Here is a 13,300-nt window from a genome sequence, read left to right as displayed (position 1 = left end):
GAGCAGAGCGGGTGGCCGTTCATTCAGGTATTTGGCACCGAAATTGTGGAATTCGATCCCCCCGGAGGTATGTGCTACAAATAACTATTTGTCATTTAGAAAGCAAATTAAAACCTGGCTGTTTCCTTCTGTCTAGGGTTTCTAAGTAGCGCTACTTGTCATCTCCTGGGGTTAGGTTGCTTTGTTTTCAAACTGTCTGCAAGCGCTGGGACGCCCCGTTGCTGGGGTAGCCATGCGCTATATACGCATTTTTAACATTGACATTAACATGTTCTATATATGTGATATTCACTGTACGTATGATGAATGCTATTTTGTCTATGTCTGCTCATGTTGAAATTATGTTACATTTTTTATTTTGGTTCATCCATATATGCTGACAATTGATGAAATGTAAGTTTGAGGATAGCATACAGGTTTCTTAGTACAAAGTGAAGTATCAAGTTGGAGGGTTTTAGCCCCCTATTTATTCTATTTATGCATAAGTTAGGGATACGTATGTACCCTTTTACTTTATGTTTCATATTGGATCTGATTCTCAAAAATACTTCAGGAATCTGTCAATCCTATCTCGTTTTCATTTTTGTTTGACGTTTCGGCTTCACAATTGAGGTGATGTATGGAGTGAATAGATATAATATTTGTGCAGGAAAATGGTTTTAGGGTGTTATATGTTATAATTTAAGATTGTGGTTTCCCACTCACAAGATGGAAGTTTGTTTGTAGTTACCACTTGACAAGTGTCTGAGCAATTTAGCACTACCATCCTGGTCTATGTGGTTACATATTGGAGTGTTCTTGGTAGCTTTAAAGAGGGTGTGGAGTAGCAGGATTGTTTGTTTGCTTTTAGAAGCTGAAAGGCTGCTTCTCTGCTAGGCATATCACTCTTGAGATTCGGAATGGAGTTTGGGGTGTTGAAATCAGTTGTTACAGAGGGAGGGTTATTGATTCTAGGCTGAATTGAAGGGATATTTTACATATGAACTCAACCATATTACTTTAGTTTGGGCTTTTGGGATGCAGTTTAAAAGTGGGAATCAGTAATAATAGTGTGTAGAGATTTGATGTGAAATATGAATGTATTGCTTTATATTTTAATTAATTAATTTAGGTATTTTGATATTGATGATTTTAGTTTTTTCTTGCTAGAAATTGACTAATATGGGGAAGAAGCAGTACTTCTTCTAATAATTTCATGTTGCCGATTGCAATTTAGATTTACGATGTGTATGTTTAGGTGAGATCAGTAAAAGATCGCTAACTGTTCAGATTCTATTCTAACTATTTGTGGTTATTTTTGTTAACTATGCATTGAATATCAAATATGTGTGATTATAGATTGAAGTGGAATTTGCTTCAGAACTGTTTACTTCTAGTAGAAATAAAGATCAATAATTGACAGTTTTGAATATTCCAGGTGTTAAGTAGACAATTGGTATTCATGCTTTGTGGTTGTGTGATTTTGTGTCACATTTTGAGGTCAACTGTGGATATTTTGATACTTCAAGGAATTCAATTCACATTTCTTTTCCTTTCTTATATTTCTATTTTGTTTCTTATTGGTTTTGTTTCTTCTTTATTGCTTCTTTCTTCTTTTTCTTTATTGCTTTATTCTTCTTACTTACCTTTCCATTTATTAAAGGATTGTGATAATCAAGTCCAATTTAAAGACATTTTAACATAATTGTTTCCAATATTTCATAACTAATCAATGCAATGCCACTTTGGTTTCATGAGTTAATTAATCTTATACACAGTATTTGATATGTATGTATTGTAATAATTTTGTAGTCCCCTGTTTTGGTTTTCTTCTGTTTTATCAGCGTTATTTTCTCTTGGCATTTCTCTTTCTATTATCATTAGATCATTTTAGTTATTTTATATAGATTGAGTACCCATGCATTAGAGGAAATTATAGTATGTACTTGAGGGGATATTTGTATATTTTCCTTGATTATAAAACATCCAACCATAAGTCACAGGAGCAAAAATAGACTGGATATTGAAACACTTATAAATTCAATTTATTAAATGAGTTATTTGTCACAAAAACATCAAGTACACAATTTCTAAACACATGGATCATACACATTTCATAATCTAAAAATCAGAAAGGACTTCAAAGAGACAATCACTCTTGTCATTAAATGCATTAATTTGTAAACATACATCACCTAAACATCTTGCAAATCATCGATTCTTTGTCAGAACGCAATTCCGTACTGAACAATTTTAATGACAACACAAGGAGTTGACGCGTTACGGTGTGTTTAAAACATTGGAATAAACAAAGGATGTTCCCCCTGTGCAATACTGTATAATCCTCAGAATCTACGCGAGAACTGTCTCCCACTCGTTCTTAGTGTCTCAAACTAAATTCAGCACCACATTCACACACCCAGGACCTTGTTGACACTCCCCACCTAGTCAGAGGTAGAACCAAAAAGAAGAAAAAGAAAACATATATTTCTACAATATGAAATTCAACCTGACAATGTTAATTGCGATTGCAGTCTTGTTTATTAAAACCAATATTAAATTTTCTATAGCTCATAAAATCAAACAATGCGAAATCACTTAGTCTTTCAAAATTCATCAATGATCCCACATAATCAAAAAATACTTTCACAATAAATTTCCACAGTAAATTTAAAACCGCAGTCCTATTTGTATGTCCAATCTAGGTTAAAACCCAGTTTTTTTTAATTAAAAGTCGACGGGTTTCGGTGGATCTTGCGTTATATGCACCACCTTCCTTAGGACAAGATTAAAACCACAGAGTATTCTGTAAATAAGAATTAAAAATACATAATCACTGATACATTCTAATGCAGGTTACATCCATATTAGCATCAATTATTCACTTTTACATTGTCAGAGTTAAATACCCCTTATTTCTTTTAAGTATAACTTCTTCTTATTGGGCGGTCCTCAAGCATTCATAAACATCTACTCATAACCCCATTCAACTAAGTTGGTAGCAGCAACATTATATACTATAAAAATATTTTAGGGAAAAAAAATTCTCTCTTACTGCCTCTTTCTGGCAGCAACCCTTACAATAAAAAATTCTCAATTCATCCCTTATTCGTACCATAAAATAAGTTATATGTCTTCCCAGTCAGTATTCATCGGGATAGAGTGCTTTGTTCTACAGGCTTTTAGGTTTCTAAATGGAAAATAATGTATTTATATCTATATTTCCTACGATTGTTATATACTATCAATCATCCTCCTATCATTAGGTAGTCTGCACTTACCCTGTTTTTATAAAAATTCAGTTTAAGTTTTTTTTTGGGTGCTCCTAGTATTAAATTCTGGCGTGATTCCTTTAACGCTCTTTTAATGCAGTTGCCTAATATAAAATAAAAGAAGGAAGGGGCCAGCCAATAAAGCCCATTCTCCTAGTTTTCACAAAAGTTATGTTATTTAAAAGGGAAAAGAGGAAAAAAGACATTACCAATTTCCACATGTTGTCCTCCTTCTTAGCAATACATGCTTAATTCATTAATTTTTCTTAATTACGTCTGTCAGGATTTATCAGATTTCTTTTTTAAATTCCAAAAGGTGTTCATTGACAGAACCCTTAAGTATTTATGTTGATAAGTTTTTGAGATCTTGCGTAAAAGACATGACGGATATGATCAAGCGAGTAGAGAGACTGAGTTTTAATGGGAGCAATCAATGGCTAGTATCCCTAGACATTTAAGCACTCTATACAAACATACCGCAGACCGCTACAGTAAATACAATTAGGGACATTCTTAAAGATGAAAATGGGGATTTATCAGAGCACTCCCTTTTCCTAATTTAGTTAACTGAATTAATTCTTAAAAACAACATTTTAATTTTTGATGATGCTTTATATTGCCAGAACAAGGGGACCAGCATGGGGGCTACTTGTGCTCCCAGCTTGGCTTGCCTCTATGTTGGTTCCTTTGAGGAGAAGCACATCTATAATGAAGCAGCTCCTTTCTATGAAAACGTGACCCATTGGTCACGTTTCATAGAAGATATATTTTTTATCTGGAATGGGGAAAGGGAGGAGCTGGATAAATTCATTCATCACATGGCTCAATTGTGGAGACCCTCATTTAAAATTCACTTCCTGTATTAGTCAAGATCACTGTGACTTTTTAGATATAAAAATACAGAACAAAGGTAACCACTTAACAGTGGACCTATTCCTTAAGCCTACGGACAGGAACACCACACTACATTATAATAGTGATCACTCAAAGTGCCAAAAGGATAATATTCCTTTTGGCCGTTTCTGCGCCTTCTCAGAAATTGTTCTGAGAGAAAAGATTTTGAAAAAAATGCTGAAATCCTAAAAAAGTAAATTGGCGACTAGAGGCTATCCTAAAAGAATTATAAAACAGGCCTATAAAAGAGCATAATATTATAATCAGGACTCTTTATTTGAGGATAACAAAGTACAGAAAGATCAAACAGAAAGAATAGCATTTGTTACAAATTTCTCATATATCAGTAATAAGATCAAAAACATAATAAAAAGAAACTGGAGTTTTTTACAGGACAAGAACTCGGTACAAATTGAAAGACCTCTTTTTCCTATCGTAGGAATAGAACAATTAGGAGTAGACTAGTAAAAACATAGAGAGAACCAATTCCAGCCAAACAAAAGCAGTATAGATACTAACAGTAAAGTGATTGGTACTTTCCCTGTAGTTCATGTTCTAACTGTAAATCAGCGATGAAGGGCCAAAAAATCACACTAAATTACAGGGAACACAGCTTTCATGATATGTACAACTGCAGATCAAAAAATGTAATTTACTTCATCATATGTCCCTGTGAGAAGGGATATGTGGGTGAAACCGCCAGAGAAATGAGGGTGCGACTTAATGACCACAGCTATACGACAAATAAAAAAAAACACACCATTGACAGAACATTGGCATACGCAAAACCTTTTGGTAGAGGATCTGAAATGGTGCATACTTGAGAAGATTGAAATATCCAAAAGAGGTGGTAATTTGGATAAAAAGCGAAAGATGAGGGAACCGTTTTTTATGTGTAAATTCAAAACTTTCACATATGTTTTAAATAGCCGGGGTGAATGGGAAAGGCTTTATAGATGAGCATATATCGGTGCCAATTGGGCTGAGCGTATCCACTTAATAAGTCCAACATATGACCGGTTTTAGATCAAGTGGAGCGCTCCATGTTATAATTAACCAAACATCTAGCAGCATGGGGCTCTAGCATTATGAGTTGGAGAATCTGTGAAGTGAGTTTGATACCTCCTAATATTTAGTTGAAAACAAGTGGAGAACACTATTTAAAAACCAGAGATATGTAGTGATAAATCATTTTGAATAATGGCTAATGATTTAAAAAAATAGTTTACACATTTTCACTGACAGGGAATATATAATCCAAATACGATCATATAAATAAAAGCTCCAGCTTTTAATAGATGAAAAGTCGAAAGAAATATAATTAGACTCTCATACATGTTAAATTGGCCGCCGCCTGGGCAGATGGATAAAGGTGAGCTGAGGTAAAGAATATGTGTGAATATATATTGAACTGCTGGAAAAAAGAGAGACCTGATAGTGTGGGGTTTTATAAGCACAATATAGGTCTAGAATTAAGGTTAAAGGTAAACATGAAGACTCCTTCACAATCATTCCATAAAAAGCAACCGTAGAAAGAAGCCATCTTTATTTAAATAAAGGCATACAACTTGTAGGGTTAGTAGCCGTAAAAGTAAGATGTGCCCACATTATTCCCACCTAACACAAAGTGAGGGATGAGGTCCCTCAAATAAAGAGTCCCGATTATAATATTATGCTCTTCTATAGGCCTGTTTTATAATTCTTTTAGGATAGCCTCTAGTCGCCAATTTACTTTTTAGGTTTTCAGCATTTTTTTCAAAATCTTTTCTCTCAGAACAATTTCTAGGAAGGTGCAGAAACTGGCCAAAAGGAACATTATCCTTTTGGCACTTTGGGTGATCACTATTATAATGTAGTGTGGTGTTCATGCTCATAGGCTTAAAGAATAGATCCACTGTTAAGTGGTTATGTTTGTTCTGTATTTTCACATCTAAAAACTCACAGTGATCTTGACTAATACAGGAAGTGAATTTTAAATTAGGGTCTCCACAATTGAGCCATGACATGCGAAGCAACATCATACACGTTGCAGTAGTTTTGTTGACGTGTATGTCAAGTTGTAAGTTAGGGCCGAACATCACCCCCAAGTTGCGGGCTGATTCCGCTGCCAGCACTGGTTCAAGGAAGGTACTGGGCCAGAAGTTCTCAGGGAGTGCCCGCGGGATCCGGTCAGTGGAACAATGGAGCACCTCCGTCTTTGAGCTATTAAATTGCAGGGAGTTAGCTCGTAACCAGTCTGCTGTCGCTGCCATGCAGCGATGGAAAGTATCCAGCGAAACCGCATTGTTCCCTTCCAGAGAGAAGACCAGCTGGGTGTCATCGGCATAATAAAATGCCGAGACACCGAAAGATTTTATTAGCTGGACTAAAGGGCGAAGGTACAGGTTGAACAATATCGGGCTGATGGCCGAGCCCTGTGGAACCCCCTGTCCTATACTCCTTGGCTCAGAGCTAAATGGCGGAAGTGAGACGAGCTGCTGCCTGCCACCAAGATAGGATATCAGCCAATCTCTAGCCCCCTCAGTGACCCCGCACTCCTCCAGCCTCCTGACCAGGGTCCGATGGCAGACCATGTCGAACGCGGCCGACATGTCGAGCAGCACTAGGAAGGCAGCCCGACCACTGTCGACACGCAAGCAAAGGTTGTCCAACACGGTCACCAACGCGGACTCCGTCCCGTGTCCGGGGCGGAAGCCAAACTGGGCCTCATCGAACCATCCGATGTTCTCCAGGGAGCCTGAGAGTGAGAGTATGCCGATGATATCCTCATTATGACATCAAATTTAGATCTGGCTCTTCCCTCAGTGATCAGGAGGGCTGAGGAGTTCGGCAAAACTCCGAATATAACATAAATTCCGAAAAAACTGAAATTATGGCTTGGAATATCCCTAACACTCAGGTGGAGGTAGTGTCCTCTATGCGGTATCTTGGCATTAGAATAACCCAAGACATAAGTAAAATCGCAACATACAATCACGAGCGAGTACATAAGGAATGTCAGAAACAACTAAAGGCATGGAACCATCTCCCGCTATCTATATTTGGGAGGACAAACCTTCTAATAATGTCTATCCTGCCTAAATATACTTTTTTGTTTAACTCTATCCCTATGGCCTTTGATGTCAAACAAATATCCAAATGTCAACAAGAAATTAACTCTTTTATTTGGAGGAATGGAGCTTGGAAAAAGCTGAGGAGACGGAGAGAAAAAGGAGGGCTAACGTCACCAGACATCCAATATTACACTTGGGCGTTCCAATTATCCTATTCGAGAATGCTCCTAAAAACACAAGTGGATAACCCTAGGGGAAGGATGTTTCGAGCTATGTTGCAGGGGTCTGATCTTTCATCTGACGGCTTTCTTTTCAAGTTTGGGGACCAGAAATTTTTCAAAAAAATAAAATTACAAATTCTATTGTTGGCCAGTAGTTGATCCACAATTAGAAAACGAACAGGGATGAGCTATTTTTCCAACTTAGCACCCATGTGGGACTCACCAGGCACTCCCTTGTGTCTTAAAGACACACTGGCATGTCCAATAAAGGAAACCGGAATTTTGAATTGGGGAGAGCTGATAGCAGGTGGCTCAATGATACTTTGGGAGGCTTTGCGGGAGAAAGTCGGGCCAGGCTTATCTGGCTTTAAATATATGCAGCTGACTAGTTGGGCTCAGGCATTAACAAGGAAGGTCCCCCAGGGAAATTATAGTAATTTAGAAAATCTATTGGTGACAAGGCCAGGGGGGTAAGGAGGCTGCATGTTAGTACTGGGCGATCCTGGAGGAGACTGATGATGACACCAATCTCCCTGAGGTGCTATGGGGTAGTAATGTGGGTGAACAGTGCCAGCAGTTGTGGCTGAACTCTTTTAGCCTACTGTATAAAATTGTGAAGCCAGCTTGGCTGAGGCGAAACCACCTATATACTTTACATCAAGCATATCTGTCTCCCCAAAAGCTAGCCAAATTCCAGCAAGGGAAAAAATTTAATAAATGTGATCTAGTAGAAGCCTCAGATGTGCACATGTTTAAAGAGTGCCTAGCCATTAGCCGTTTTTGGGAAGAGGTGATGGATGCCCTATCCTCTATTCTTAACACCACACTGAGCAGTACTCTCCCTTTGATAATCTCCATGGACCTATAGCAAGGGTCTTTTCCGAATTTCTGGTCCAACAGGCTGAAATATGCCTAGATGGAGTTTCTGAAGGTCGCCCTCTCTGTGTGTGGTTTCTCCTTCTTCCGCCAATTTGCAATTCGTCTCTTGTGCAAATGTCCGAGGCACACTACTGGTTTCTGGTGGGCTGGACAAGGTAGCACAAAGTGGTGGTTGGCGGTTTCTTTTTTCACACATAAGGGTTCGGCAAATGAGGACAAAAAAACACCACAACAAAAATAACCCTGTAACTGATTTTTTATAAAAACAGGGTAAGTGCAGACTACCTAATGATAGGAGGATGATTGATAGTATATAACAATCGTAGGAAATATATATATAAGTACAATATTTTCCTTTTAGTAACCCAAAAGCCTGTCGAACAAAGCAAGGTATCCCGAGAATACAAACTGGGAAGACATATAACATCTTTTAAGGTACGAATAAGGGATGAATTGAGAATTTTTGAATGTAAGGGTTGCTGCATGAAAGAGGCAGTAAGGGAGAAAAACATTTTTTCTAAAACATTTTTATAGTATATAATGTTGCTGCTACCAACTAAGTTGAATGGGGTTATGAGTATGAGTAGAGGTTTATGAATGCATGAGGACCGCCCAACACCAAGAGGTTATACTTAAAAGAAATAAAGGATATTTAACTCTGACAATGGGGAATATGGAATCGGTAAATACCGAATTGGTATTTACCAAATTTTACAGATTCGGTACAATTGACCGAATCATTAGCTACATACCATTTACCGATTCTAAAATACCGAATCGGTAAAACTCGGTATTTTAGAATCGGTAAATGATATTTACCTACATCTGGCCCTAAGTGATTTCGCATTGTTTGTTTTTATGAGCTAAAGAAAATTGAATATTGGTTTTAATAAACAAGACTGTAATCGCAATTAACATTGTCAGGTTACATTTTACATTGTAGAAGTACACATTTTCTTTTTCTTTTTCTTCTTTTTGGTTTTACCTCTGACTAGGTGGCGAGTGTCAACAATATCCTGGGAGTGTTGATGTGGTGCTGAATTTAGTTTGAGAGACTGAGAACGAGTGGGAGACAGTTCTCTTGTAGATTCTGAGGATTATACGGTATTACACCGGGGGAACATCCTTTGTGTATTCTGTTGATTCACCCAGTTCCATACCGGGTCTAATGGTCACTCTCTTTTATTGTATCTTTAAAACAATGGAACCTCCTTCCTCAGGACCAAAACAATTTTTTCTTTCTCTCCTATATTTAATGGTCAAACCTATTTAAAAGAGAAACATATAATCCATTTTGTTCATATGAATCTAATAACATATGCAACTCAAAACTATGTATTGTACCACTCCAATTTGATATGATAATTACTATAAGTGTTGCTGTAGCCTTTAACTCAAATACTGGCTCACCCCAAATAGTTTAAAAGACATCATTCATACTATCACCATTTATTTATCCTAGCAGCCGCAACTATTATTTTTGTTTCCTGCTTAATAGTTCTGGTTATTCACTCACCAGTAAAAACTTGATAAGGCACCCTTTTTCATCAGGCGCAACTTGTCTGCATAGTCACCTATGACCTGCATATAAAGAATGAAAATCAATAACGTAAATAAGGATGGACTACGACTTAATCACTTGACAATTTCTCTACATTAGTCCATTTAGCAATGGCACACCTGTTTCATACATTTCAAGTTAAGAACCTTTTTGGTTGTTCAATATGCTGTGCATAAATACCAAGTTTGGTAATCTTATTATTTGGATAAAAACCTATCATAAAAAAACATATATACATAATTATATTATAGATTTTTATAAGGTATATTGTTTCAGGAATTGCGATTATCATTTCATTCATGTTGAAAATATAGCTGCTGTTGGATTTGATCAGCATAGGCTTGTATGGGGAGTTAAGCAACTTCCCGCATTAATTTAAAATTCAGCTGGGAAATCGTAACCTGAAAGGAAGTGAGAATACTAAATTATACCTCCCGTTCTTTATCGGTAAGGCTCGCTATTCCTGTTTGTTCCAGGAGGCTTACCATAATTGATTTCATGTAGTTCTTTAACTCTGGGTCCGTGCATCAATCTGGTTGTTCAATGCGGCAAACAAACCTCTTTTTACTCCCCGGACCAGTTTCTGCATGATGTAAATGAGTACTCCACCACGTGATCCCAAAATACCAAAATACCCCCTTGGTACCTTGGCACGAGCAGACAGGTTTATCTCAGAGGTAGAATGTAAAGCAGTTATGAACATACTAGCAGCCCGTCCCGACGTTGTCCGGGAGCAATTAGGCTTCAGGGCCCCCGCCCGCCCCGACGTTGTCCGTGGGTCCCCCGGAGCCTTCCTCCATATATTGCAGTATTATATCTCTATGTTTACTTTGTACATTTTTGTAACCTGCATACGTAACTTTTTCTTCCTGTAATGCACCGTTTGGCTAACTTTTTTAATGCTCCGTTTGCATCCCCTTGCTACCTGCACACGTCACTTTTTCCTCCTATACCTCTATGTTTACTTTCTACGCTTTTGTAACCTGCAAACGTAACTTTTAACTCCTGTAATGCACCGTTTGGCTCACTTCTGTAATGCTCCGTTTGTTTCCTCTTGCTCACGATGTACGCTTTTGTAACCTGCACACGTAACTTTTTCCTCCAGTAATGCACCGTTTGGCTCACTTTTGTAATGCTCCGTTTGTTTCCTCTTGCTCACGATTTTCATTTTTGCTTCATTTTTCCGCTCCTCACCGCTCCTGAAAAAATAAATAAATAACCTACCTCATCCGCCGCTCACTGCTCCTCCCTGCCTTTCCGCCGCTCCTCACCGCCTGTCCGCCGCTCCTCACCGCCTGTCCGCCGCTCCTCCCCGCGCCATGTCTGCTGGTCCTCCTCTCGCTCCTGGATGCCGCTCCTCACGGCCGGCACGCACATCGCGGCCGGCGCTTCTTCCAAGGGACTACTTTTTTTTCTGTCAATTTTTTCAATAACGTATATTTATTACGTTTATATAGCCTATGTCCATCTGCACACCCTGACGATTACAACGATGTATCTGGTGTGTGGATTGGCGCTGTGGCTCCCGAGTTTACCCGCCTCAAAGGTTCAAAGTTCTTCATTTATAATAGTAGTATAGATACAGTTATACAGTGAATACACTACAAATGGACAGCACACCAGTTTAGATAAATAAGTAAATCTTTGTCTAAACCAAAACAAAACAAGAGCAAATGACAAAAATCCACAATACAGTAATGAAAATAGGAATTTAAGATGGTAGAAGTAGGTCAGTTCAATGCAAGCTGTAAATGCAACACTTTTCTCAAAGGTACCTTAGATGCGTCATGCAACACACACAGAATGGCCGCCGATAAGGTGAAGTGTCGGTTCTTATACTCAGGGAAGGGTATGCGTTGATCCCTTGCTCCGGGAGAGGTGAAGTGTCGGTTCCTTACTGCAGCGCCTGGGAGTTGATGCGTTGGTACCTTACCGAAGAGGAGGTGATGAGTAATTTTCCTACTGCGTGGGAAGTTAAAGTGCTTGTTTCTTACTGCGCCCTCCAACGATTCAACAGTCTTGGAACCTCGATGCGATGCGTTGATCCGATACGATGCGTGATTTCATGCAGCTGCACAGCAGGCTTGCGTTGGGATCAGTGTGATGATGTCAGACTTCAGGGATCGCTGCACCTGATGCATCAGGCTGCGATTTCTCGTGCCTCGGCAAGGGCTGAGATGGTTTCTTCAGCGATGTGTTGGAAAACAGGTGCGCATGCGACACGCTTATTCGATGTTGCATCAATTTTCCAGCTCCAGCGACAAACAGTCTCTATTTGTCCTAAAAAGGAGCAGGCACCTCTATGCAGGTTGGAATTCCCAGCAAGGACATTCAGGGGAGCTGGTGGTGAAGTATTTGTGTCCCTGAGACATCCAGAATAGGAGGCAAGCTCAGTTTTAAGCCCTTGGAGATCGTTTCTTCAAGCATGTGACAAAGCAAACAGCAAAGTCATTTTCCTCATTTCCTTGGCAGCAAGCAGCCACTGCAGGCCAACCCCAGATAGCACAGAGGCAGTGTTCCTTATCAGCTTATCCAGCTCTTCTCCTTGGCTAAGGTTCCCCTTGATTTCCCAGGAATGATCTAAAAGTCTGGGTTCTGAGCCCTTCTATTTATATACAAAAATCTTTTGATCTCTGAAGGCAGAGAGTATCCGTACCCAGCCATAACCAGTTCTCTGGGGCACTTTGCCAGTGCACAACAACGTCCATTGTCAGTGTGAGCCCTGCCTCCAGGCCCACCACAGGGGGGCGGAGCTCTTATTGTGGAAGGCAGGCACAACCCTGTTCAGGTGCAGGTGCTATTCCTCCCACTACTCCAAATGCAGACCAGGCCTATTCAGCCCAGCCCTGACTCATCAGACTTCTGGAGCCACCGCCCCTCTCCAGACCCTGTCATCCAAAAGCCAGACATGCAATAGACAAACCTAGCAGAGGCACACTGGGTGGTTAGGCAAGAGAATACCTACTTTCTAAAAGTGGTATTTTCAAACACGGAATGTAAAAATCACCCTCACTAAAAGATGCACTTTAACATTTATAATAATAATAATAATCCACATTTGTAAAGCGCACAATCACCCGTAAGGGTCTCTAGGCGCTGGGGGCCGTCGGGAAGATTAAGCAAGCTATTGCCCATAGTCACATGGTGCTGGGCTTACCTACCGCCGGAGCCGGGGATCGAACCCTGATCCCCAGATTTCAGCGTCAGTCGCCCTGGCCACGGCGCCACACCTCTCCCAACATTCTGAGTTCAGGCATTCCGGTCCAGGAAAGACATGGCTTAGCAGTTCGGGCTGGACTGTTCCCATGAGGCACAGGGTCAAGGCTGATTTTCATATGGCCATGTCTGAACTGGGGTAGTGTGGAGTGCAAAAAAAAACGAAGGATTTAGGCCCAGATCTCTGTACTGAGGTGATTGTATGACATTGTTCTGCATTCTGTC

General features: G+C 39.5%; 1 protein-coding gene across 2 annotated transcripts in view; it reads right to left on the bottom strand.

Annotated features, from left to right (window-relative positions):
- LOC144822619 (uncharacterized) overlaps positions 1–13,300 on the bottom strand; it is a 502,963-nt gene that overhangs the window by 14,858 nt on the left and 474,805 nt on the right. For both annotated transcript variants that reach the window (XM_078680356.1, XM_078680354.1), the window contains one exon: positions 9,815–9,879. Coding sequence is in view for 1 of the 2 variants with exons in the window: in XM_078680354.1 (XP_078536480.1) it covers positions 9,815–9,879 (65 nt within the window). In the remaining variant the exon portion in view is untranslated. The remainder of the gene's footprint in view (positions 1–9,814; positions 9,880–13,300) is intronic.

The sequence above is a fragment of the Lissotriton helveticus genome, chromosome 3_1 (genome assembly GCF_964261635.1).
Source record: "Lissotriton helveticus chromosome 3_1, aLisHel1.1, whole genome shotgun sequence".
Taxonomy (NCBI): Eukaryota; Metazoa; Chordata; class Amphibia; order Caudata; family Salamandridae; genus Lissotriton; species Lissotriton helveticus.
This window is presented reverse-complemented; position numbering and strand designations above follow the sequence as displayed.